Raw genomic sequence first — 26,034 nt, forward strand, 5'->3', positions numbered from 1 at the left:
AGTAGCTGTTGTGACTGGAAGACTGCAATGGACTGGGCTCTTATGGCAAATAACACCATGCAAAGTGTCGATGGCTACATTCCCCATCAATTGTTTTTTCGACAAAATCCCAATCTAGCCTCTGTGCTAACTGACAAACCCCCAGCACTAGAGGGCACAACAAAAAGGGAGTGGGTAGTAAAACACATCTCCGCTTTACATGCATCAAGAAAGACTTTTACAGAAGCAGAGTGTTCAAAAAGAATACGGAGGGCCCTGCGTAAACAAATACGCCATACAGATGAGCAATGCAACACTGGTGACAAAGTATATTACAAGAGAGTGGACTGCCAGAAGTGGAGAGGACCAGGAGTTGTAATCGGTCAGGATGGTGCCGTGGTCTTTGTCAGACACGGAGAAACCTTCATTAGAGTTCATCATCTCAGATTACAAAAGGTAAACATAGAAAATGTAAATCAACATGTCACAGAGGATGACATTAAATGACAGACATTGAGCATGGACAAGTGACTGCTAACGACAAAATAGAGGATTCATTCTGTCACTGAGATGCAAGGAGAAAGACAGGTTGAAGCAGAACATCACACCAATGACTATTCTGAACAGGACAGTGGTAATGAGCAAAGACCCGATGTCCTTTTAAAAACAGGCTAAAGTGTGAAATACAAAGATAAAGACTGTGGTGTTTTTCACACAGCTAAAATCTTGGGTTGTGCAGGCAAAGCTATGGGTAAATATAAACACTGGTACGCTTGCAATTAGGGGTGTGGGAAAAAATCGATTCGAATTGGAATCGCGATTCTCACGTTGTGCGATTCAGAATCGATTCTCATTTTTTTAAAAATTTATTTTTTTAATTTTATTTATACATTTTTATTTTATTTTTTAATTAATCAATCCAGCAAAACAATACACAGCAATACCATAACAATGCAATCCAATTCCAAAACCAAACCCGACCCAGCAACACTCAGAACTGCAATAAACAAAGCAATTGAGAGGAGACACAAACACGACACAGAACAAACCAAAAGTAGTGAAACAAAAAGTAATATTATCAACAACAGTATCAATATTAGTTACAATTTCAACATAGCAGTGATTAAAAATCCCTCATTGACATTATCATTAGACATTTATAAAAAATAAAAAAAAGAACAATAGTGTCACAGTGACTTACACTTGCATCTCATAAACTTGACAACACACTGTTTCCAATATTTTCACAAAGATAAAATAAGTCATATTTTTGGTTCATTTAATAGTTAAAACAAATTTACATTATTGCAATCAGGTGATAAAACATTGTCCTTTACAATTATAAAAGCTTTTTACAAAAATCTACTACTCTGCTTGCATGTCAGCAGACTGGGGTAGATCCTGCTGAAATCCTATGTATTGAATGAATAGAGAATCTTTTTGAATCTTGGCAAAAATCTTAGCCACACGATTATCAAATGTAATAGGAAAATTAATTCATACTGACCAAACTAGCTTCATGGAAGGTCGACAATCTTCAGACAATACAAGGAAATTGTTCAATGTTATTTACTATGCTAGAAGTCTCCCTTATCCCACAGCAGTATGTACTGTTGATGCGGAGAAGGCATTCCACCGCATAAACTGGTCATTTATGTTTTGCACATTATGTAAATTTGGATTTGGAGATAATTTTATACAATGGATTAAGATGCTTTATACAAGGCCCATGGAATCAGTCAAAACCAATAATCATATTTCAGAACCTTTTTCATTAAAAAGAGGAGTAAAACAGGGATGTCCTGCATCTGGATTATTATTTAATTTGGTTATTGAACCCTTAGCTGCAAAAATAAGAAGTGAAAATAATATTCATGGTATAAAAATTGGCTCTCAGTATAATAAGCTATCGATGTATTGTGACGACATAATTCTCTACCTGTCACATGTTAACTCCTCTCTTCACTATATCAATAATGTCATCAATCAATAAATCAATCAATGTTTATTTATATAGCCGTAAATCACAAAAGTCTCAAAGGGCTGCACAAGCCACAACGACATCCTCGGCACAGAGCCCACACAAGGGACGTCGATGTGAATGACTATGAGAAACCTTGGAGGGCACCGCATATGTGGGTAACCCCCCCTCTAAGTACAGTCCCTAGTGGATCCACATAACAGTGAGAGTCCAGTCCATAGTGGGGCCGGCAGGAGACCATCTCGAGCGGAGACAGGTCAGTAGCGCAGAGACGTCCCCAACCGATGCACAGGCGAGCGGTCCACCCCGGGTCCCAACTCCCAACTCTGAATATGAATATGGCTGTTTATCAGGGTATAAAGTCCATTGGGACAAATGTGAAATATTACCACTTAATAAACATTGCAAGAAATCACAAGTACAGAACTCCAAAATTAAATGGAAAGAGGCAGAAATCATATATATATATATAGGACTACACATTACACCAAACTTTTATACAAGCAGAGATCTAAATCTTAAACATTTAAAAAATAAGATAGAATCCAAAATGGAACGCTGGTCACGTCTCCAAATATCACTTTGGGGTCGGGTGAACATAGTAAAAATGAGTATACTGCCAGCAGTTAATTATATACTGAAAATGATGCCTGTCCTAATTAATAAAAGTTGGTTTAAGAAAATACATACAATGATATCACATTTTATATGGTGTGGAAAGAAGGCCAGATGTTCATACTTAAGGTTGTCTTGTACACAAGATACAATTACCAAACTTCTTACATTATTATATCACCTTCAATTGTGAACAAGCAAGCCACTTATTTCATTCTTCTGCAGATAAGGACTGGATCAACATAGAAAAAAATATGTTAATGAATTTGGACATTGATGTGGGGAGTTTATATTTTATTAAAAAAATACCTAATGCAGTGATTCTCAAACTTTTTTTGCCATCCCCCACTTTGGACAAGGGAGAGTTTCCAAGCCCCACCTGCCCCCATCGCCCCAACAGAACGCTAATGGCAAGCTTAACATTTTCAAATTTATTGAACATCAAGTAACATCAAGTTGTATACATTCAAACTCAATAACGGCGTGGCGAAGTTGGTAGAGTGGCTGTGCCAGCAATCGGGGTGTTGCTGGTTACTGGGGTTCAATTCCCACCTTCTACCTTCCTAGTCACGTCCGTTGTGTCCTTGGGCAAGACACTTCACCCTTTGCCTCTGATGGCTACTGGTTAGCGCCTTGCATGGCAGCTCCCGCCATCAGTGTGTGAATGTGTGTGTGAATGGGTAAATGTGGAAATACTGTCAAAGCGCTTTGAGTACCTTGAAGGTAGAAAAGCGCTATACAAGTATAACCCATTTATCATTTATAATAACATAAAATAACATCAAGTTCAATAATAAATAAAATAACTGTGCAGCTGTGGTATAACTTGCATCAAGTTCAATAATAAATAAAATAACTTGCATCAAGTTCAATAATAAATAAAACAAGTGTTATAACTTGCATCAAGTTCAATAATAAATCAAAAAAAGTGTTATAACTTGCATCAAGTTCAATAATAAATCAAATAAAAGTGTTATAACTTGCATCAAGTTCAATAATAAATTAAATAAAATTGCCACTTTGCAATCTTTGCAAAAAAAAAAAGGAGCTATGCATTTGGCAAGACAGGGCAAGTGAACATGAGTTTTACAGTACTCCAGCATTAGTGGCGGCAATGAGCCTGTTTTGCACTGCACAGCTTTTCAAATCGGGGTTGCAGGCTTGACACTGCCACTCTTAAGACATGCTCAATGTTCAGCTGAGACCTGTACTTCGTTTTGAGTGAAGCAACAGCTGAAAAGCCTATCTCACACAGATAAGATGTGGCAAAGGGGAGAAGAATGGACACAGCTCTCTGCCCGATGAGTGGATGATTAGCGCGGATGGGTAGCAACCCATCCGCGCGAAAGTTTGTTCCGCTTAGCCCCGCCCCCATTAGTTACTGTTGCTATGTCTGTCAAACTTTCGCTCCTACCTAGAAATTTAAAGCCTACAGGAAAAATAAGTAATTTACATTTATACATTTGTAAAGTGAAATTTCCTCCCGTTCCTCGCGCCCCACCTGTCATGTCTCTATTCCCCACCAGTGGGGCGCGCCCCACACTTTGAGAAACGCTGACCTAATGAATTGAGGCAGAGCCCAATAGAAGCCACCTTTAACATTCTAAAACTGTGCCAGAAAATACTAGGAATCAAGTCAATGACATCTGTAAATCAACCGCTTTGGTACAATCCTAATATCGTAATTAATAAAAAATGTGGTTAAATGGACAACATGGAAAGACAGAGGTATTCCTAAACCTCATCATATTATTAATAAAAACTCTTTTAAACCGTTCAATGATTTAGTTGATCAATATAATGTACCCAGAAATAATTTTTTAAATTTTATCTCTTTAAAACACGCTGTAAATAAATGCATATCCTCTGAAAGTATGTCTTTAAAGGCCTACTGAAACCCACTACTACCGACCACGCAGTCTGATAGTTTATATATCAATGATGAAATCTTAACATTGCAACACATGCCAATACGGCCGGGTTAACTTATAAAGTGCAATTTTAAATTTCCCGCTAAACTTCCGGTTGAAAACGTCTATGTATGATGACGTATGCGCGTGACGTCAATCGTTGAAACGGAAGTATGCGGACACATTGAATCCTATACAAAAAGCTCGGTTTTCATCTCAAAATTCCACAGTATTCTGGACATCTGTGTTGGTGAATCTTTTGCAATTTGCTTAATGAACAATGAAGACTGTTAAGAAGAAAGTTGTAGGTGGGATCGGTGTATTAGCGGCGGACTACAGCAACACAACCAGGAGGACTTTGAGATGGATAGCAGACGCGCTAGCCGCCGACCTCACCTTGACTTCCTCCGTCTCCGGGCCGCCGACCGCATCTGTGATCGGGTGAAGTCCTTCGTCGCGCCGTTGATCGCTGGAACGCAGGTGAGCACGGGTGTTGATGAGCAGATGAGGGCTGGCGTAGGTGGATAGCTAATGTTTTTAGCATAGCTCTGTGAGGTCCGGTTGCTAAGTTAGCTTCAATGGCGTCGTTAGCAACAGCATTGTTAAGCTTCGCCAAGCTGGAAAGTATTAACCGTGTATTTACAGGTCCATGGCTTAATAGTATTGTTGATTTTCTGTCTATCCTTCCAGTCAGGGGTTTATTTCTTTTGTTTCTATCTGCAGTTAAGCCCGATGCTATCACGTTAGCTCCGTAGCTAAAGTGCTTCGCCGATGTATTGTAGTGGAGATAAAGGTCACTGTGAATGTCCATTTCGCGTTCTCGACTCTCATTTTCAAGAGGATATAGTATCCGAGGTGGTTTAAAATACAAATCTGTGATGCATAATAGAAAAAGGAGAGAGTGTGGAATCCAATGAGCCAGCTTGTACCTAAGTTACAGTCAGAGCGAAAAAAGATACGTCCTGCACTGCACTCTAGACCTTCACTCTAACGTTCCTCATCCACGAATCTTTCATCCTCGCTGAAATTAATGGGGTAATCGTCACTTTCTCGGTCCGAACCGCTCTCGCTGCATTGAAAACAATGGGGAAATGTGAGGAGCCTTTCAACCTTTGACGTCACGCTACTTCCGGTACAGGCAAGGCTTTTTTATCAGCGACCAAAAGTTGCAACTTTATCGTCGATGTTCTCTACTAAATCCTTTCAGCAAAAATATGGCAATATCGCGAAATGATCAAGTATGACACATAGAATGAATCTGCTATCCCCGTTTAAATTTTAAAAAATTATTTCAGTAGGCCTTTAAATAGCCATGAACTGGAAGATGCACTATACATTTAAGAAATTAATTAAACTATTTTATGGAATAATAAATGAACATCACACTAGAAATGCAAATGATGCATGTGTTGGGAAATGGATGATGGACTTAAACATTTTAGATGAAAGAGACATATCATGGAATGATATTTTGAAAAATGCCAATAAGCCCTTTAGAAGCATTAAAGATAAGATGACTCAATTTAAGATATTGAATAGATTGTATTTTACATCTTCTCAGCTGTTTAAAATTGGTGTAGTAGATAGCAAGTTATGTATGAAGTGTCGGGCAGCCGAGGCAACTCTTGTTCATTTATTGTGGGAATGTCAGAGAATAAAAGAGTTATGATTGAAAACAACAAAAGAAGCAATCACATTCCTTAATATAAACATCCCAATGACACTGCAAACTTGTATTCCTGGGGATCTCCATCAATTTAGTAACGTGTCATCAAAGAGTAAAAACGCATTTCTTTCAATATGCATAATACTATCTATCTATCTATCTATCTAATAACAAAAAGGGTAATATTAAAAAATGGATAGATGTTGATAGTCCAACTCATACTTACTGTAGCTATGGAGATGATATCAGTAGAAAAAAATGCCTTTAGTTTAGATAATAATGAGTCATATATTGGAATATGGGATCCATTATTTAAATTTGTTTTAACTATTAAATGAACCAAAATATGACTTATTATATCATTGTGGAAAATATTGGACACAGTGTGTTGTCAAGTTTATGAGATGTGATGCAAGTGTAAGCCGCTGTGACACTATTGTTCATTTTTTGTAATTTATTTTTTTTATTAATGTTTGTAATGATAATATCAATGAGGGATTTTTAATCACTGCTATGTTGAAATTGTTACTAATATTGATACTGTTGTTGATAATATTCATTTTTGTCTCACTACTTTTAGATTGTTCCGTGTCATGTTTGTGTGTCCTTGTCATGTCTGTTGATCATGTTTTTGTTTGGCCATGTGCTGTTTGTTTTTTGGACTCTTTTTTAGTTCCTGGTTTAACTTCCTTGTTTTGTTTGGTTTCCATGGTCACCCATTAGTTTTCACCTGTCATGTCACGCACCTGTTTCACGTTTTGAGTCACGCACCTGTTGTTAATCATGTCTGTGTTATTTAAGTCTTTCTTTCTGTTCACTCGTTCTGCGTTCATTGTCACACCGGTTCATGTCTCTTGCTGACCAAGTAAGTCATAGTCCATGTCATAGCTTCTGCTAACTAGCAGCTTCTTTTGTGTTTTAGGCACGCTTGCCTTTTTTGTTGTATTTTTGTGTTTGATCCCCCAACCAGCCAAGTCTTCCTCGCCGCCGCAGGAGACCCGTGCTGATGACGTCATCTCGCCCACTGGTGATGACGTCAGAGATCAAGACTTTTTTTTAGATTCTATTTACGCCCTCTGTCAGCCGCCCACTAAGGACTTTGTTTAAAAAAAAAATCCTTTTGAGAAGATTTTTTCTAAATTTAGATTTTTTCATACCCAGTCTAAAGTGGGGGTGGTGAATAGACATTTTGGACAATTTAATGGGGAGGATTCTGCCCCCCTCCTGACCTCCCTCCACCCACCCCAAAAACGGTTCCAGACTGCGGGGAGCGCGTCTGGTATCCGCTCCTTGAGGGGGGGACTAGGGCCGGGAGCCGTACTAGTGGGGTGACTCAGATGCGCCCAGCCAGGCAGCAACCTCCGGCCCGTCCACCACCACCAATTCATCAGCATGCCAAGCAGCAACCCCCAGCTAGGCCACCTGCACCACGTGAAGTTCCACGCGGCCAAGCTCCGGTACCAGCTCCACGCGGCCTAGCTCCGGTACCAGCTCCACGCCAAGACCAAGACAACCCTCGCCAAGACCAAGACAACCCTCGCCAAGACCAAGACACCCCATGCCAAGCTTCGCCGCCTGACGCACCACGCCAAGCTTCGCCGCCTGCCACGACAACGCGCCGACCTCCTCGTCGGCCACGAATGTGGCCATTCCCAGGTCGCCCACCTCGTCAGGTTCAGCGGCGGTCTACGCGTCGCCGCCACCTGATTCTGCCCCGGTGGATTCGGGGACACGTGGTCTGGGGACCCACCGCCAAGTCCCCCTCCCGCCCTCCCATGACTCTTGATCCTGGTTTTTTTTTGTTTTTGTTTTTGGACATCTGGGATCTGTCCGTAAAGGGGGCGGGGGGGCTCTCATGTCTGTTGATCATGTTTTTGTTTGGCCATGTGCTGTTTGTTTTTTGGACTCTTTTTTTTTTTTAGTTCCTGGTTTCACTTCCTTGTTTTGTTTGGTTTCCATGGTCACCCTTTAGTTTTCACCTGTCATGTCACGCACCTGTTTCACGTTTTGAGTCACGCACCTGTTGTTAATCATGTCTGTGTTATTTAAGTCTTTCTTTCTGTTCACTCGTTCTGCGTTCATTGTCTTTGTCACACCGGTTCATGTCTCTTGCTGACCAAGTAAGTCATAGTCAATGTCATAGCTTCTGCTAACTAGCAGCTTCTTTTGTGTTTTAGGCACGCTTGCCTTTTTTGTTGTATTTTTTTGTTTGTGGTAGTGAGTGATTTTGTTAAATAAATCCAAGCCTACCTTCACGCTGTCGTCCGAAGCCGTCTTTTGCGTTGGAAGAACAACCCCGCTGCGACCCCCCCACGTGACAGTCCTCAATTGCTCTGTTTATTGCTATTCTGAATGTTTCTGGGTCGGGTTTGGTTTTGAAATTGTATTGCATTATTATGGTATTGTTTTCATTTAAAAAAAATAAAATCGTTTTTGAATCGAGAATCGTGTTGAATTGAAAAAAAAAAAAGATTTTGAATCGAATCGTGGGACACCCAAAGATTCACAGCCCTACTTGCAATGTATTGAGCCCTCTAATGTGGCAGCTGACATGTCAGATGTAGAGAACCTCCAAGTGGAAACAACTGTTACTGACACTGGTACCAATGATGTAAGTGGGGATAGATTTGTAGAAGTACAGGTACATGATGACGTGACCATCAGGTTGTTGCTCACCTCCTTGACTACACTAAGATGAATGCAGAAATGTATATAGACATCCTGGATGAAAGCTAATGCTTCCCATTTAACCTAATGAAGCTTGAGAGGCGCTGCAAAGATGAATGAGCAAAGAGTAATGGGCGAAACTGCCAAGAGATAGGTGTGCTAAGCCTGTGGCATCATATTCAAAAATACGTGAGGCTGTGATTGCTGCCAAAGGTGCATCAACAAAGTACTAACAAAGGCTATGAATATTTACCTACAGGGTTTTTTTAGTTGTAATTAAATTGCAAATTAAAATAAAAACCTTTTCACATTGTCATATAGGGTATTATGTGTAGAATCTTGAGGACAAAAATAAAGAATATGCAACATATCTGTAATATAATAAAATGTGGAAAAAGTGAAGCGCTGTGAATACTTTCCGGATGCACTGTATATATACATACACACACACACACGCAGGACATATACACTTCACACACACACACACACACGCAGGACATATACACTTCACACACATGCACACACACGCGCGCACTCACACACACGCAGGACATATACACTTCACACACATGCACACACTGCACATATACGCCACACACTCACTAAAGACAAGGAGATAAAGACACAATTGATAGAAAAATACTCAACCTGAACAAAGTGAGCGCAGTCTCACCGAAGGTTAAACAATCATCCTCTGTTAGCATGCTGAGGTAGGCTGCTTTCATATACGCATAGGTGGCCTGAAGAGAGAAAAGAGTGGTTATAGCTGCAATCCAATGTTTCCTTTCCAAATGAGAAGCAGAAAAAGGAACTTGAGAGCACAAAATTGTTCCTGTATTTTTTTAATCCATTTTGCTTTCTCAGCAATGGTGACATTAAATTTGTTGTTAAAAATAAAATGGATGATTTGCACTTTTTTCGGCAGTATTGTCTGACATGCCTAGCATGTCAGCCGAATGTGAGGAGTGTGTAAGTGCAGTATTCGTCATTTGCTGTTTGGAGTTCAACCAAAACTTTGTGGAATATGCCTTCAAAGTCAAAAATCATCATCATGCGGGATGTCTGCAAATCTTGTGAAACTTGGGCTTTGTGAGCATCTAAAAGCATGTTTTGCTTTTTCTTCATAATGCCATAACAGTGTGTTTGTACCAGTAATGGTACAGAGACAGAGTGTGATGATAACTATACAACAGTGATAGTGACAATGGAAATAGTCTGGCTGCTTTGCACAGTTGAAGCAATACAGTTAACTAAGTATTATGTACATGCACAAACTAATTCTACCAAGCAAATGCTTATACAACCTAAACAACAATACCTTTAGAAATGTCGGGAGGTCACAGTATCGCTCTATAAGTTTTACTATATTTTGGTCTAATTTGATTTTATCATACAGTGGTACAGTGGTATACTTTTTTTTTTTTACATTTTACAAAATTATAAAAGTCTAAATCTAATTTAAAAATGACCAACAGAGGTAATGAAAGTTTCATGGACGGATGAATTTACATATTAAAGAGTTTAAGGCTCTACATATGCACCTGTTCCCACAAGTATTTAGTAGGAAACCATATAAATCCAAGATGGCGGCGTTTCAAGGCAGCGGCTTCTTGCGAGCGCTCCTGGAAGTGTAGACCGATTTGGCAAAAATACCCCTCAATTCAGTCAATTTCATGGCTGGCTCACAGCGTGTTCACTCCGTGATCACTTACGACTGACTTACGATTCTGGATGTGGAGAGATCGGGCCATTTTGGGCTGAAAGATGCGTGTACGGTGGACCTACTCGCTAGCTTGGGAATTCTTCGCGAGCTACATTCAGCAGTGGCCTTTGAAGCAGCGGCGTCCACTACCAGCGGAGACCGTCAACGAAAGAGACGTAAGCGATGCGCTCGGAAGCAGAAGCGGGGGTGTCGGGCGGGGCTAACAACAAAGCTAAATGCGTTGTTGTTAGCGGGGCTAACGAAAAAGCTAAATGCTAATCCACAAAGAAGCGCTAATAAGGAGTCTGTTAAGCTAGAACTAGCCAGCGCCAGGCTGGATAATCCCTGCACACATAGCAATTCTCTTAGAATAATATACAACTCACATAATGTTTTTTCTGCGTCAGAGGTGGACATGCATTTTACTGAGGTGGCAAACAATCTAAAAATTCCTGTCATATCAATTCCTAGATATGGTCGAAATTATTTAAAGTGCACTACGCATAATAAACGTAACATTATTAATATTGCTACTACGGATACTTTCAACAAAAACTCCTCAAAACAGCCCACTACCTATAATATGGGCTTTTTAAATATAAGGTCATTGTCTTCCAAAACGTTATTAGTTAATGAAGTCATCAGAGACAACAATCTTGATGTCGTTGGTCTAGCCGAGACCTGGCTCAAACCAGACAAATTTTTTGCGCTGGGTGAGGCGTCTCCTCCTGGCTATACGGGAACGCATATTGCCCGTCCCATTAAAAGGGGTGGGGGTGTTGCACTAATATACAACAAAAACTTTAGCCTTACCTCGGACCTAAATAATAAATATAACTCGTTTGAGGTGCTTACTGTGAAGTTTGTCACACCGCTTTAACATCCATATGAATACCCCATCGGACCCTCCATGCGTGGCGCTCCAGACTATAATTGATAGCTGTGGTCTTACACAAATAATAAATTAACCCACGCATCGCAACGGTAATACGATAGATCTAGTGCTTGTCAGGGGTGTCACCACCTCTAAAGTTACGATACTCCCGTACACTAAAGTAATGTCCGATCATTACCTTATAAAATTCGAAGTTCTGACTCATTGTCAACAAACTAATAATAATAATAATAACTACTATAGCAGCCGCAACATTAATGTTGCCACAACGACGACTCTTACTGACCTACTGCCTTCGGTAATGGCACCATTCCCAAATTATGTGGGCTCTATTGATAACCTCACTAACAGCTTTAACGACGCCCTGCGCGACACCATTGATAGTGTAGCACCGCTAAAGCTAAAAAGGGCCCCTAAAAGGCATACCCCATGGTTTACAGAAGAAACAAAAGCCTAGAAATTATCATGTAGAAAGCTGGAACGCAAATGGCGTGCGACTAAACTTGGGGTTTTCCATCAAGCATGGAGTGATAGTTTAATAACTTATAAACGCATGCTTACCTCAGCTAAAGCTAAATATTACTCAAATCTCATCCACCTCAACAAAAATGATCCTAAATTTTTGTTTAGTACAGTAGCATCTCTAACCCAACAAGGGACTCCTCCCAGTAGCTCCACCCACTCAGCAGATGACTTTATGAATTTCTTTAATAAGAAAATTGAAGTCATTAGAAAAGAGATTAAAGACAATGCATCTCAGCTACAACTGGGTTCTATTAACACAAATACGACTGTATATACGACGGACACTGCCCTCCAAAATAGTTTCTCTCTCTTTGATGAAATAACATTGGAGGAATTGTTAAAATGTGTAAATGGGACAAAACAAACAACATGTTTACTTGACCCAATTCCTGGGAAACTTATCAAGGAGCTTTTTGTTTTATTAGGTCCATCAGTGTTAAATATTATAAACTTATCACTTTCCTCTGGTACTGTTCCCCTAGCATTCAAAAAAGCGGTTATTCATCCTCTACTCAAAAGACCTAACCTCGATCCTGACCTCATGGTAAACTACCGGCCGGTGTCCCACCTTCCGTTTATCTCGAAAATTCTCGAAAAAATTGTCGCACAGCAGCTAAATGAACACTTAGCGTCTAACAATCTCTGTGAACCTTTTCAATCTGGTTTCAGGGCAAATCACTCTACGGAGACAGCCCTCGCAAAAATGACTAATGATCTATTGTTAACGATGGATTCTGATGCGTCATCTATGTTGCTGCTTCTTGATCTTAGCGCCGCTTTCGATACTGTTGATCATAATATTTTATTAGAGCGTATCAAAACGCATATTGGGATGTCAGACTTAGCCTTGTCTTGGTTTAACTCTTATCTTACTGACAGGATGCAGTGTGTCTCCCATAACAATGTGACCTCGGACTATGTTAAGGTAACGTGCGGAGTTCCCCAGGGTTCGGTTCTTGGCCCTGCACTCTTTAGTATTTACATGCTGCCGCTAGGTGACATCATGCGCAAATACGGTGTTAGCTTTCACTGTTATGCGGATGACACCCAACTCTACATGCCCCTAAAGTTGACCAACACGCCGGATTGTAGTCAGCTGGAGGCGTGTCTTAATGAAATTAAACAATGGATGTCCGCTAACTTTTTGCAACTCAACGCTAAGAAAACGGAAATGCTGATTATCGGTCCTGCTCAACACCGACATCTATTTAATAATACCACCCTAACATTTGACAACCAAACAATTAAACAAGGCGACTCGGTAAAGAATCTGGGTATCATCTTCGACCCAACTCTCTCGTTTGAGTCACACATTAAGAGTGTTACTAAAACGGCCTTCTTTCATCTCCGTAATATCGCTAAAATTCGTTCCATTTTGTCCACAAGCGATGCTGAGATCATTATCCATGCGTTCGTTAAATCTCGTCTCGATTACTGTAACGTTTTATTTTCGGGCCTCCCTATGTCTAGCATTGAAAGATTACAGATGGTACAAAATGCGGCTGCTAGACTTTTGACAAAAACAAGAAAGTTTGATCATATTACGCCTATACTGGCTCACTTGCACTGGCTTCCTGTGCACCTAAGATGCGACTTTAAGGTTTTACTACTTACGTATAAAATACTACACGGTCAACCTCCTGCCTATCTTGCCGATTGTATTGTACCATATGTCCCGGCAAGAAATCTGCGTTCAGAGAACTCCGGCTTATTAGTGATTCCCAGAGCCCAAAAAAAGTCTGCGGGCTATAGAGCGTTTTCTATTCGGGCTCCAATATTATGGAATGCCCTCCCGGTAAAAGTTAGAGATGCTACCTCAGTAGAAGCATTTAAGTCTCATCTTAAAACTCATTTGTATACTCTAGCCTTAAAATAGACTCCCTTTTTAGACCAGTTGATCTGCCGTTTCTTTTCTTTTCTTTTCTACTCTGCTCCGGGGTGGACCGCTAGCCTGTTCATCGGATGGGGACAGCTCTACGCTGCTGACCCGTCTCCGCTCGGGATGGTTCCTGCTGGCCCCACCATGGACTGGACTTTCGCTGATGTGTTGGACTTTCACAATATTATGTCAGACCCACTCGACATCCATTGCTTTCGGTCTCCCCTAGAGGGGGGGGGGGGGGGGGGGGGGGGGTTACCCACATATGCGGTCCTCTCCAAGGTTTCTCATAGTCATTCACATTGACGTCCCACTGGGGTGAGTTTTCCTTGCCCGTATGTGGGCTCTGTACCGAGGATGTCGTTGTGGCTCGTACAGCCCTTTGAGACACTTGTGATTTAGGGCTATATAAATAAACATTGATTGATTGATTGATTGATATAAAGTTAATCAATGTAGTAGGAAACACAGATATTGAGTAGTTTATAACTTATTGAGATTTTGGATTGCTTGCATGTACTAAATACCCAAAGCTTCCCTTTACAATTTCCATTCAATATTACAATTGTTGTTCTCCAAAGTTATTTTACTTCCCTAAAACAGTGTTACATGGTGGGGATTAGTTGTACAATAGAAAAAAAACAAGAACAAAAAAAAGTAATTCCCCCTTTCTTTTCTACTTATCCGTCTCAACTGATAACACAACCGAAACCATCAAATGTGAGTAAAACCAACACCTGTGAGCATACTTTACTTTAAATACTGGCAAGAACACGTTCATGCAGAAGACGACCCCACCTTGGACCAGGAGTTCTCTTTGCTAAGCAGGTCAGCATAAAAGTAGGCCATCTTCCAGTGCCTCTGATATGTGAAGCACCACATTAGCTCCCAGTAGCACATGTGATGGAACTGCTTCCACTGCTGCTGAGCTTCACAACATTCCTCAAAACGCTTGATAGCCTGATAGAGATACACAGAACAATCAACAATGTGTTTCTTGTGGTCTGTGTCCTGGGTTTTGTTTCATTGCTGATTTTTTCGGGAACAACCCCATACGATCATTTAATTGTTTTCTACCTACCTAATATGATAAATGTACTGTAAACACTACAAAACAACCGTCAGAACAATACAATAAATTAATCCACTGGGAGTAACATGTAAAACATTGTCAACTGTGTTAATGTGACAATGTCACTTACAGCGTCCAGATTGCCTTTGATCTCCTCAATTCGACCAGCAAAGAACAAGAAGATGGATCCCTATGAGAGAAACAACCCACATTTTATCCACAGCACATCGCACAACACAGAAAGCTTAAAACAACTCTCACACCTTGGGGTATTTCTTCAGAAAAGGCTGCAGCAGTTTTTCTGCATCTTTTACATCTCCTTCTCCAGTACCTGCAGCACACATAAAAAGCGCCAAACCAACTGATGAATGAATGTGTTGCCAGAGGCCTCCTAGAATGTGTCTGTGCGTGTGTGTGTGTGCGTGCGTGCGTGCCTGTGTGTGTGTGTGTGTGCGTGTGTGTTTACTTGCCTAGTATGAAGCTCATGAAAGTGTGATAACAAAGCAGCAGCATGTTACATAAGAAGGACCTGAAAGTACTGTCTGCAGAGCCCTCCTGTAGCTGCTGGAGGCCAAACTCCTGCACATAAATACGCACCAGAAAACACACAAAGACATTGTGAAAATATTTTGTGATGAATTACAGGTGCAAAGCATTATTGTATTTTATATACACATGTACAGTACATATGATGTATGTATTTCAAAGTAAGTTCAAAAAACTTCAGTGGAAACAAAAATAATATATATTTCAAAGCAGTTGTTAACCAGGTTTGTCCTTAACGCCTTAATTTTTTTTACATCTGACATTACTGAAAAAATAATGCAGAAATCAATTCTGCTGCCAATTATAGCCCCATCTAAGGCCGAGACCCTAATGCTAATAATAATAAATAAAAATAGGTAAATACTTGCTATAACTAATTGTCATCACACAAGTCAATCATGCCAAGACATAATCGAACAGCACTTTGGATATGTTGAATAGCAATAGTCTTATTCGATGTAAAGTTTTTATCTTTAATTAGTTTTAGACTCAATTTCTGAAAATAAACTCATATATATGTATGTATATATATATATATATATATATATATATATATATATATATATATATATATATATATATATATATATATATATATATATATATATATATATACATATATATATATACATATATATATATTACACATACATGTATATACACATACATATATATGTGTGTATGTGTATATATATATATATATATGTGTATATATATTGTTTGCGGATGACTCTGCCCTGCTGGTATCCGACAAGGACAAGTCACAGGTGGAGAAAATCCTCAGTGCTGAGCTCTGTGGAACTTGCACCTGGCTCGCTGACAACAAGCTATCCATACACTTGGGTAAAACGGAATCCATCCTGTTTGGGTCCCACATCAACCTTAAGAAAGTCAATGACTTCACTGTAAAAGTAGGTGACATTGTTATCACCAGGAAAGATGAGGTCACCTACCTAGGTTCCATTCTAGAGGCTAACCTTTTCTGTGATAAAATGGCAACCAAGGTAATCAAAAAGGTTAACCAACGAACGAGATTTCTCTAGAGAATTTCCTCTCTGGTCAACAAAAGCACCTTGAGGATTCTGGCGGGAACTCTCGTTCAACCCTTTTTCGATTACGCATGCACCTCCTGGTACCCTAGCACCTCCAAAACCCTCAAATCTAAACTCCAAACATCCCAGAACAAGCTAGTCAGGTTACTTCTAGACCTCCACCCCAGATCCCACCTCACTCCTACCCACTTCTCCAAAATGGGCTGGCTCAAGGTGGAGGACAGGGTTAAACAACTTGCACTGAGCCTAGTCTATAAAATCCACTACACCTCCCTGATACCAAAGTACATGTCAAACTACTTCCTTAACGTAAATGACCGCCATAACCACAACACCAGGGGGAGCTCCACTAACCACGTTAAACCCAGATTCCGAACTAACAAAGGTCTTAACTCATTTTCTTTCTATGCCACATCAATGTGGAATGCGCTCCCAACAGTTATAAAAGAAAGGGCATCTCTATCCTCCTTCAAAACCGCAATAAAAGTTCACCTCCAGGCAGCTACAACCCTAAACTAACACCCTCCCCGGATTGCTAATAATCAAATGTAAACAATCAAATGCAGATACTTTTTCTTATGCCTTCTGATCTCTCTCTCTATGTCCACTACTTGCTGTCCATATCCTACCCCCCCCCCTCCCCCCTCCACACCCCTGATTGTAAATAATGTAAATAATTCAATGTGATTATCTTGTGTGATGACTGTATTACGATGATAGTATATATCTGATAGTATATATCTGTATCATGAATCAATTTAAGTGGACCCCAACTTAAACAAGTTGAAAAACTTATTCGGGTGTTACCATTTAGTGGTCAATTGTACGGAATATGTACTTCACTGTGCAACCTACTAATAAAAGTCTCAATCAATCAATCAATCAATCAATGTATATATATATATATATATGTGTATATATATATAATATATAATACATGTATTATCATATATAATAATATTATAATAATAATCATATATAATACATATATATATATATATGAGGCAGCACGGTGGAGGAGGGGTTAGTGCATCTGCCTCACAATACGAAGGTCCTGAGTAGTCCTGAGTTCAATCCCGGGCTCGGGATCTTTCTGTGTGGAGTTTGTATGTTCTCCCCGTGACTGCGTGGGTTCCCTCCGGGTACTCCGGCTTCCTCCCACCTCCAAAGACATACACCTGGGGATAGGTTGATTGGCAACACTAAATTGGCCCTAGTGTGTGAATGTGAGTGTGAATGTTGTCTGTCTATCTGTGTTGGCCCTGCGATGATGTGGCGACTTGTCCAGGGTGTTCTCCGCCTTCCGCCCGATTGTAGCTGAGATAGGCTCCAGCGACCCCCCGCCACCCCAAAAGGGACAAGCGGTAGAAAATGGATAGATGGATGGATATATACTGTATATCAGGGGTGGGCAATTAATTTTTACCGGGGGCCGCATGAGCTACCCGAGCACTGCTGGAGGGCCACATCGTCAATATTTCAATTAAATTTTGCTCAATATTATTTTTGATATATACCGTAAGATAAATAATAATAATAATAATAGTAATACTTCAACATAGTGTGTGTAACAGCATTCCATGACTAATATATATAAATTAACATTAATAATAAATGACAGTAAAATAAGCACACGTATGACTGAGGAGTCATAGTGTAACTTTGTGTGGTGTTTGAGTTGTCCGACTTTTTGTGTGGCCTTAAACGCACCAGTGGTTTAGTGCTATGCGTGTTGGTGACAGATGACAAGTTGGTTTTGGCCTGGTTTGTACGGCAGAAAATGACTAGTTTTTCGAGATAGAATTGTTTTACTCATGTTTTTGGTGTGGTTATGTCCGAATATAAACAGTTTTGTTCAATAAAGTGATCGATATAATTCCTGTCCTCGAAGCATCTCGATAGACGTTACAATAATTGAACGGTGTTCAATTGAACGGTGTTGACGAACACCATTAGGGCCGCTTGTTGTCACTGTCACTCAAAGTTGCATTGCAAAATTCCTTAGAATAAATATGTTTATTTTGTTTATAATTCAGATGGGATTTGATTTGGTGCGCGGCATATACTTGCTGCGCGCAGCGGACGCTTGAGCAGTGCGCAATTGCGCAGGCACGCAGCTTAGGTGAGGGGACGTTGCTTTGCAGTTCATGTGTTGAAAACACGGCATTCCTCATCAACTTTTCTCTTTTTGGCGTCTCGGGTGTAAACCGTGCATCACTTGTCGCTGCATGTGCACCTTCACTCGCAGGTTACACACGGACACACGCCCATAAATAATACTTTTCAAAATAAAAGCAGCACAGTTGTATTGCGCGCAGGACATAGATGTTTTTTCAACTTTATTTTGTAATTGCAGTTGTTCACATTCACTCACAATCACGCATACGTCCACACGGAAGTAATACAAATAACGATTTTCAAAACAAAAGCAGCACCGTTGTATTGCACACTCGACATAGATACTTTTTAAAATGTATTTTGTAATTTATAATTGGCCTCACGCGGGCCGGACAGGGACGCACAAAGGGCCGGATGCGGCCCGCGGGCCGCAGAATGCCCAGGTCTGCTGTATATGAATCATTTGAATGAAACACAACAAACAGTGAATGCTGTTTATGTTTGTTATGTTTAATTTGATTTGAATGATTAGAATGTTGTCTGTCTATCTGCGTTGGCCCTGCGATGAGGTGGCGACTTGTCCAGGGTGTACACCGCCTTCAGCCCGATTGTAGCTGAGATAGGCTCCAGCACCCCCCGCGACCCCGAAAGGGATAAGCAGTAGAAAATGGATGGATGGATGGATAATTGGTTTAATCAAGGGTATATTTTAGCTGGAGGAAAGTGGCAAAAAACTGAAATAAGTTATCCATCCATCCATTTTCTACCACTTGTCCCTCTTGGGGTCACGTGTTACAGCTATATTTATGCAGGACATGATTCTGTCCTCTAGATGTCACTGTGGTCTTTGGTGCTTATGAGATAGCCCACATACAGTTCAGTGTTTTTTCACAAATCACAACGGATCAACTGTCAATCATCTTTAACTGAGGAGGCGTCAACTAAATAAATTATTTTAAAATTTCAAGGGGAGCTCACCTTATTACCAGAGAAGCCCACAAACTCTAGCAGCTTGAGCGTTCGTGTAGGCAACATGGAGATCATCTGCAAGAGTAAGAGAGAGAGCTAATCAGGTTTATTTTTAAAACGAGGAGGGTAGCTTAATTTTGATAAGTTTTGTCGAAAATCATGCATTGTGAAGGTATAAGAGTAACATTAAGACATCATGATTTTGGTATGGAATTGTTGTTGATTACTTACATGTAACATATTACACACTTACCAGATTAAAGGCGCCTACTCCCAATTTGACTCCGCCCTCAAAATGACCATGATTGTCGCCATGACTATACCCAGTGGAATGGAGGACTCTGTGAAGCTCTCTGCCGTTAGAAGAAAGGGAGGAAATTAGATCAGCCAATTACATTAATAACATTAAAAAGAAGATTCAGCCTCTCACTTGTACGTCTGGTAGCTATTCCTCACTTTGATTCCTCCTTTGATGAAACTGATCATATTTTCATCCTGAGTGGAAGAAGTAGTTGTAGGGTACCGTAAATAAAATCACACATGATGGCAGATAAGTTGCATGCCTTAAAGGGGACCTATTATACAAAAACAACTTTTCTGACCTATTGGTACCTGTTTTTGTGTATTTGGGATCTGCATAAGTCCCGAAAATTTGAAATCAAACCATGAAGGTTTGGCGGAGATATTTTTAAAACAATATGAGTGTAATGATTTGTTTGATTGATTGAAACTTTTATTAATAGATTGCACAGTACAGTACATATTCCGTACAATTGACTACTAAATAGTAACAGCCGAATAAGTTTTTCAACTTGTTTAAGTCGGAGTCCACGTTAATCAATTCATGGTACAAATATATACTATCAGCATAATACAGTCATCACACAAGTTAATCATCAGAGTATATACTTTGAATTATTTACAATCCGGGGGGTGGCATGTGGAGGGGGTTGGGGCGAGGGGGTTAGGTTGGGTTGCTAACAGCATACTTCAGTCATCAACAATTATATCATCTGAGAAATGGACATTGTAACAGTGTAGGTCTCACTTCATAGGAGCGGTGAACATACTGAGCTCAGAAAGCATAAGAACAAGTACAAACCCCGTTTCCATATGAGTTGGGAAATTGTGTTAGATGTAAATATAAACCTAATACACTGATTTGCAAATCATTTTCAACCCATATTCAGTTGAATATGCTACAAGAATATGCTACAAAGACAACATATTTGATGTTCCTTTTTTTTTTTGTTGCAAATAATCATTAACTTTAGAATTTGATGCCAGCAACACGTGACAAAGAAGTTGGGAAAGATGGCAATAAATACTGATAAAGTTGAGGAATGCTCATCAAACACTTATTTGGATCATCCCACAGGTGAACAGGCAAATTTGGAACAGGTGGGTGCCATGATTGGGTATAAAAGTAGATTCCATGAAATGCTCAGTCATTCACAAATAAGGATGGGGCGAGGGTCACCACTTTGTCAACAAATGCGTGAGCAAATTGTTGAACAGTTTAAGAAAAAACTTTCTCAACCAGCTATTGCAAGGAATTTAGGGATTTCACCATCTATGGTCCGTAATATCATCAAAGGGTTCAGAGAATCTGGAGAAATCACTGCACGTAAGCAGCTAAGCCCGTGACCTTTGATCCCTCAGGCTGTACTGCATCAACAAGCGACATCAGTGTGTAAAGGATATCACCACATGGGCTCAGGAACACTTCAGAAACCCACTTTCAGTAACTACAGTTGGTCGCTACATCTGTAAGTGCAAGTTAAAACTCTCCTATGCAAGGCGAAAACCGTTTATCAACAACACCCAGAAACGTCGTCGGCTTCGCTGGGCCTGAGCTCATCTAAGATGGACTGATACAAAGTGGAAAAGTGTTCTGTGGTCTGACGAGTCCACATTTCAAATTGTTTTTGGAAACTGTGGACGTCGTGTCCTCCGGACCAAAGAGGAAAAGAACCATCCGGATTGTTATAGGCGCGAAGTTGAAAAGCCAGCATCTGTGATGGTATGGGGGAGTATTAGTGCCCAAGACATGGGTAACTTACACATCTGTGAAGGCGCCATTAATGCTGAAAGGTACATACAGGTTTTGGAGCAACATATGTTGCCATCCAAGCAACGTTACCATGGACGCCCCTTCTTATTTCAGCAAGACAATGCCAACTCACGTGTTACATCAACGTGGCTTCATAGTAAAAGAGTGCGGGTACTAGACTGGCCTGCCTGTAGTCCAGACATGTCTCCCATTGAAAATGTGTGGCGCATTATGAAGCCTAAAATACCACAATGGAGACCGCCGGACTGTTGAACAACTTAAGCTGTACATCGAGCAAGAATGGGAAAGAATTCCACCTGAGAAGCTTAAAAAATGTGTCTCCTCAGTTCCTAAACGTTTACTGAGTGTTGTTAAAAGGAAAGGCCATGTAACACAGTGGTGAACATGCCATTTCCCAACTACTTTGGCATGTGTTGCAGCCATGAAATTCTAAGTTAATTATTATTTGCAAAAAAAAACAAAGTTTATGAGTTAGAACATCAAATATCTTGTCTTTGTAGTGCATTCAATTGAATATGGGTTGAAAAGGATTTGCAAATCATTGTATTCAGTTTATATTTACATCTAACACAATTTCCCAACTCATATGGAAACGGGGTTTGTATATTTAGTATTGTGTATTATTATATACTGTATATTGTACATATATATAATAAAAAATACATAGAGCTATATTACCCCCTTGTGGTTCTGTGCCGTCACAACTCCCTCCTCCAACCATAACAGTAAGTTCCAGCCAAATTATTTATAAGGACCTGATGGCACAGTTTTTCCTTAGCCCCGCTCCCAGTGTCTTTAGCCCCACCCCCAGTGACTTTTTTTTACCAGTCAAGATGTCTTTTTCTTTTTTTCACTCCACCCGGGAAAATGTTTCTAGTCCTGATCGCCTATCTTGGAGGGGAATGTTTAGCGGTGATATTGACGAAGAGGAATTTACCCGCCACACTAACACCCTCCTCCCACCCTCAGTGACTGTTCCTTGTTGGAGAGGAAGTGTCTCCAACTACTGGGGGCTGTGCTGATGTGGTAGCACAACTGCGCCCAGCCAGGCCACCCCCTGCTAGACCTTCACCACCTGTTCTCCGGCAGGCCAAACCGCAACCAAAAGCAAGCCCGTTACCACCTGTCTTTCGGTTTGCCAAGCCGCACCCACCAACCACACTACCAGCACCAGCACCCAGGCTGGTCTCCGTACAAGCACCAGCACCCAGGCTGGTCCCCGTACCAGCACCAGCACCCAGGCTGGCCCCCGTACCAGCACCAGCACCCAGGCTGGACCCCGTACCAGCACCAGCACCCAGGCTGGCCCCCGAGTCAGCTCCAGCTCCCAGGCTGGCCCCCGAGTCAGCACCAGCTCCCAGGCTGGCCACCGAGTCAGCACCATCTCCTAGGCTGGCCGCCGCGTCAGCACCTGCTCCACGGCTGGCCCCCGCATCAGCACCTGCTCCACGGCTGGCCCCCGCATCAGCACCTGTTCCACGGCTAGCAGCACCACGGCCAGCAGCGCCGGCTTTAGAATCATGGCCAGCGCCGACTTCAGCACCACGACCAGCTTCTCAGCCTGTGTTCTCCACGTCTCCGGCTCCTCAGCCTGTGTCCTCCATGTCTCCAGCTCCGACGACATCGTCCTCCACGTCTCCGGCTCCGACGACATCGTCCTCCACGTCTCCAGCATTGTCGCCCCCGCAACCTCCGGCTGGCCGGGCGCACAGGCGGCCATCAGGCGCCCGCACGCGGTGCCCTCTGTGGCCAGCGCATGGACGCTTTTTGCGCCAACAGCAGCGACGCCCAGGACATGGGCGTGGTACTCGTGGGCTGCTGTGGTTATGGCGCTACTCACGTCCGCCTTCCCGACGGCCTAGAAGCGGCCACCAGACTCGTCCCCGGTGGATTTGGGGATACGTGGGCTGGCGACACACCACCAGTTGACCCCTCCACTCTCCCTTGACTTTTGTTCTTCTCTTTCGGGTCATAGGACATCTGGAAGCTGTCCGTAGGAGGGGGGGTACTGTCATGGCGCGGGCTCGAACTCGCTTTTCTCCGGCAGCTGGGTCTGCCAGGACCTCAGTTGGCAGCGCGCCGAGACACGCCACTACTCGCGCTGGCCGCGTCAGCAATCTGCACATCTGGGACTGATGAGGGGGAGCTGTATAAAGTCCAGTGGACCCAAGGATCCTGGCCAGAACATAATCTTCTATTCCCTATTACAGTAAGCTGTCCTGTATCTGGCTTTCCTTGTGCATTCTCGCGTTCAGTGTCCTCTTGCTTCCATGCTCATTTGTCCACTGTCTTCTACCTTGTGCTCCGCAGTGTTTTCTTCCGTCGCCTTGGTTTCGAGCTTTGTGTTTCGCTCCCTTGGACTTCCACCCTGGATCTCGACTGCCTTCTCGGATCTCGACCCCCTCGCATGGACACGGACTCTGACGCCTCTCTCTCTCGCCCTGGATCTTTCGCCTGTCTCATGGACTTCCCAGATCAGCATCGCCCTCTTGGACTCCAGAGTTTAGAACAATACCTCCCGGTAACACTCAACAGATAACTGCTTCACATAGTCTCACACCATACACACTCTTGAATTTAGTCACACTCCATTTTCTTAGTTTAAGTATATTTAGTATTGTGTATTATTATATATATTGTACATTGGTCCATTCTGTGCTCAAAAGAGGGAAACCGCACCGAAGAGGAAAGCGAGCGGGCGTACTTGTCCGTCTTCGTGGACGGGGATTACGCACGCCTCTACCAGGCATCTTCCTCTCCAACGTCCGCTCACTTGCCAACAAGATGGACGAGCTAGCGTTGCTGATGAGAAGGAACAAGGACTTCTCCTCATCATGTGTGTTGTGTTTCACGGAGACTTTGCTGAGCGCAAGTGTCCCGGACAGCGCGCTTCAACTGGAGGGCTTTCATCTCCTCCGCGCGGACCGAGACGCGGCGCTCTCTGGCAAAAAAAGAGGCGGGGGACTATGCTTCTTTATCAACAATAGCTGGTGCACAGACATGACAGCGATTTTTAAACACTGTTCTTCTTCTCTGGAATATTTATTCATCCACTGTAAGCTCTTTTACTCACCGCGTGAGATTGTTTCATTCATTTTCGTGGCTGTTTACATCCCGCCATGCGCAGACGTGCGTGACGCTCAGCGCGCGCTCGCAGGACAGATCTTACATGTGGAACGGTCTTTTCCTGACTCTCTTGTTATCGTGCTTGGTGACTTTAACAAGGGAAATTTGAGCCAGGAATTACCAAAGTATAGACAGTTTATTAAATGCCCAACCAGAGAGGAGAACACGCTGGATCACTGCTACACTACATTGAGCAAGGCTTTTCATGCAGTCCCGCGCGCTGCTCTTGGACTATCAGATCACGTGATGGTGCACTTAATCCCTTCATACAGACAGAGACTGAAACTGGCTAAACCTGTTATGAGGAACATCAAGTGTTTCACCGCCGAGTCTGTGGACGAGTTGCGTGCTTGTTGGGAAACGACAGACTGGGAGGCAATTGGAGCGGCCCCGAACAATCTGGACGAGTATACGGACACTGTGACCTCATACATACAGTTCAATGAGGCGCGCATCATTCCAACGCGCACCAGGGTTTGTTATAACAACGACAAGCCCTGGTTCACACCCAAGCTCCGACAGCTGCGCAAGAAGAAGGAGGCTGCGTGGAGAAGCGGGGACCGAAGTACATACAGAGAAGCGAAGTACCACTTCACCAGGGAAGTGGAGAAAGCTAAATCTGTGTACTCTAACCGTCTACAGGAACAGTTCCGCTCCAATGATTCTGCGGCAGTTTGGAGAGGTCTAAGGGCCCTTACGAACTATAAGCCCAAAACCCCCCAGGCCCTGAATGACCAGACTCTCGCTCAGGGCCTCAACACACATTACTGTCGTCATGAACGGCCTTCAGCTCATCAAAGCCATGCTCCCCCCACCATCACCCTCCCCACCAATGCCAGCACATCATTAAAGGAGTTAAAGGACTCAAAGGACTCCAATGACATCACAGGACTCCAAAAACACAATAAGACTGTAAAGACCCTCTCCATTAAAGAAGAGGATGTACGCCGGCAGTTCTTGAAGCTGAATACGCGGAAGGCCCCCGGGCCGGATGGTGTCTCCCCCTCCACTCTCAGACACTGTGCGGACCAGCTGGCTCCTGTCTTCACTGACATTTTTAACACCTCTCTGGAGCTATGCCGCGTGCCGTCCTGCTTTAAGACCTCTACCATTGTCCCCAAGAAAGCACGGATCACAGGACTAAATGACTACAGGCCGGTCGCGCTGACGTCTGTGGTCATGAAGTCCTTTGAGCGCTTGGTCCTGCCCCACCTCAAGGACATCACCGCCCCCCTCCTGGACCCACTGCAGTTCGCCT

At 42.3% G+C, this 26,034-nt stretch overlaps 1 protein-coding gene across 2 annotated transcripts in view; it reads right to left on the reverse strand.

Annotated features, from left to right (window-relative positions):
* ttc39a (tetratricopeptide repeat domain 39A) overlaps positions 1-26,034 on the reverse strand; it is a 97,448-nt gene that overhangs the window by 13,738 nt on the left and 57,676 nt on the right. For both annotated transcript variants that reach the window (XM_062039358.1, XM_062039359.1), the window contains 8 exons: positions 20,007-20,071; positions 19,830-19,929; positions 19,586-19,651; positions 15,362-15,470; positions 15,155-15,222; positions 15,022-15,081; positions 14,618-14,779; positions 9,467-9,558 (listed from right to left, as the gene is read on the reverse strand). In XM_062039358.1, coding sequence (XP_061895342.1) covers positions 9,467-9,558; positions 14,618-14,779; positions 15,022-15,081; positions 15,155-15,222; positions 15,362-15,470; positions 19,586-19,651; positions 19,830-19,929; positions 20,007-20,071 — 722 coding nt within the window. The remainder of the gene's footprint in view (positions 1-9,466; positions 9,559-14,617; positions 14,780-15,021; positions 15,082-15,154; positions 15,223-15,361; positions 15,471-19,585; positions 19,652-19,829; positions 19,930-20,006; positions 20,072-26,034) is intronic.

The sequence above is a fragment of the Entelurus aequoreus genome, linkage group LG27, assembly GCF_033978785.1.
Source record: "Entelurus aequoreus isolate RoL-2023_Sb linkage group LG27, RoL_Eaeq_v1.1, whole genome shotgun sequence".
NCBI lineage: Eukaryota > Metazoa > Chordata > Actinopteri > Syngnathiformes > Syngnathidae > Entelurus > Entelurus aequoreus.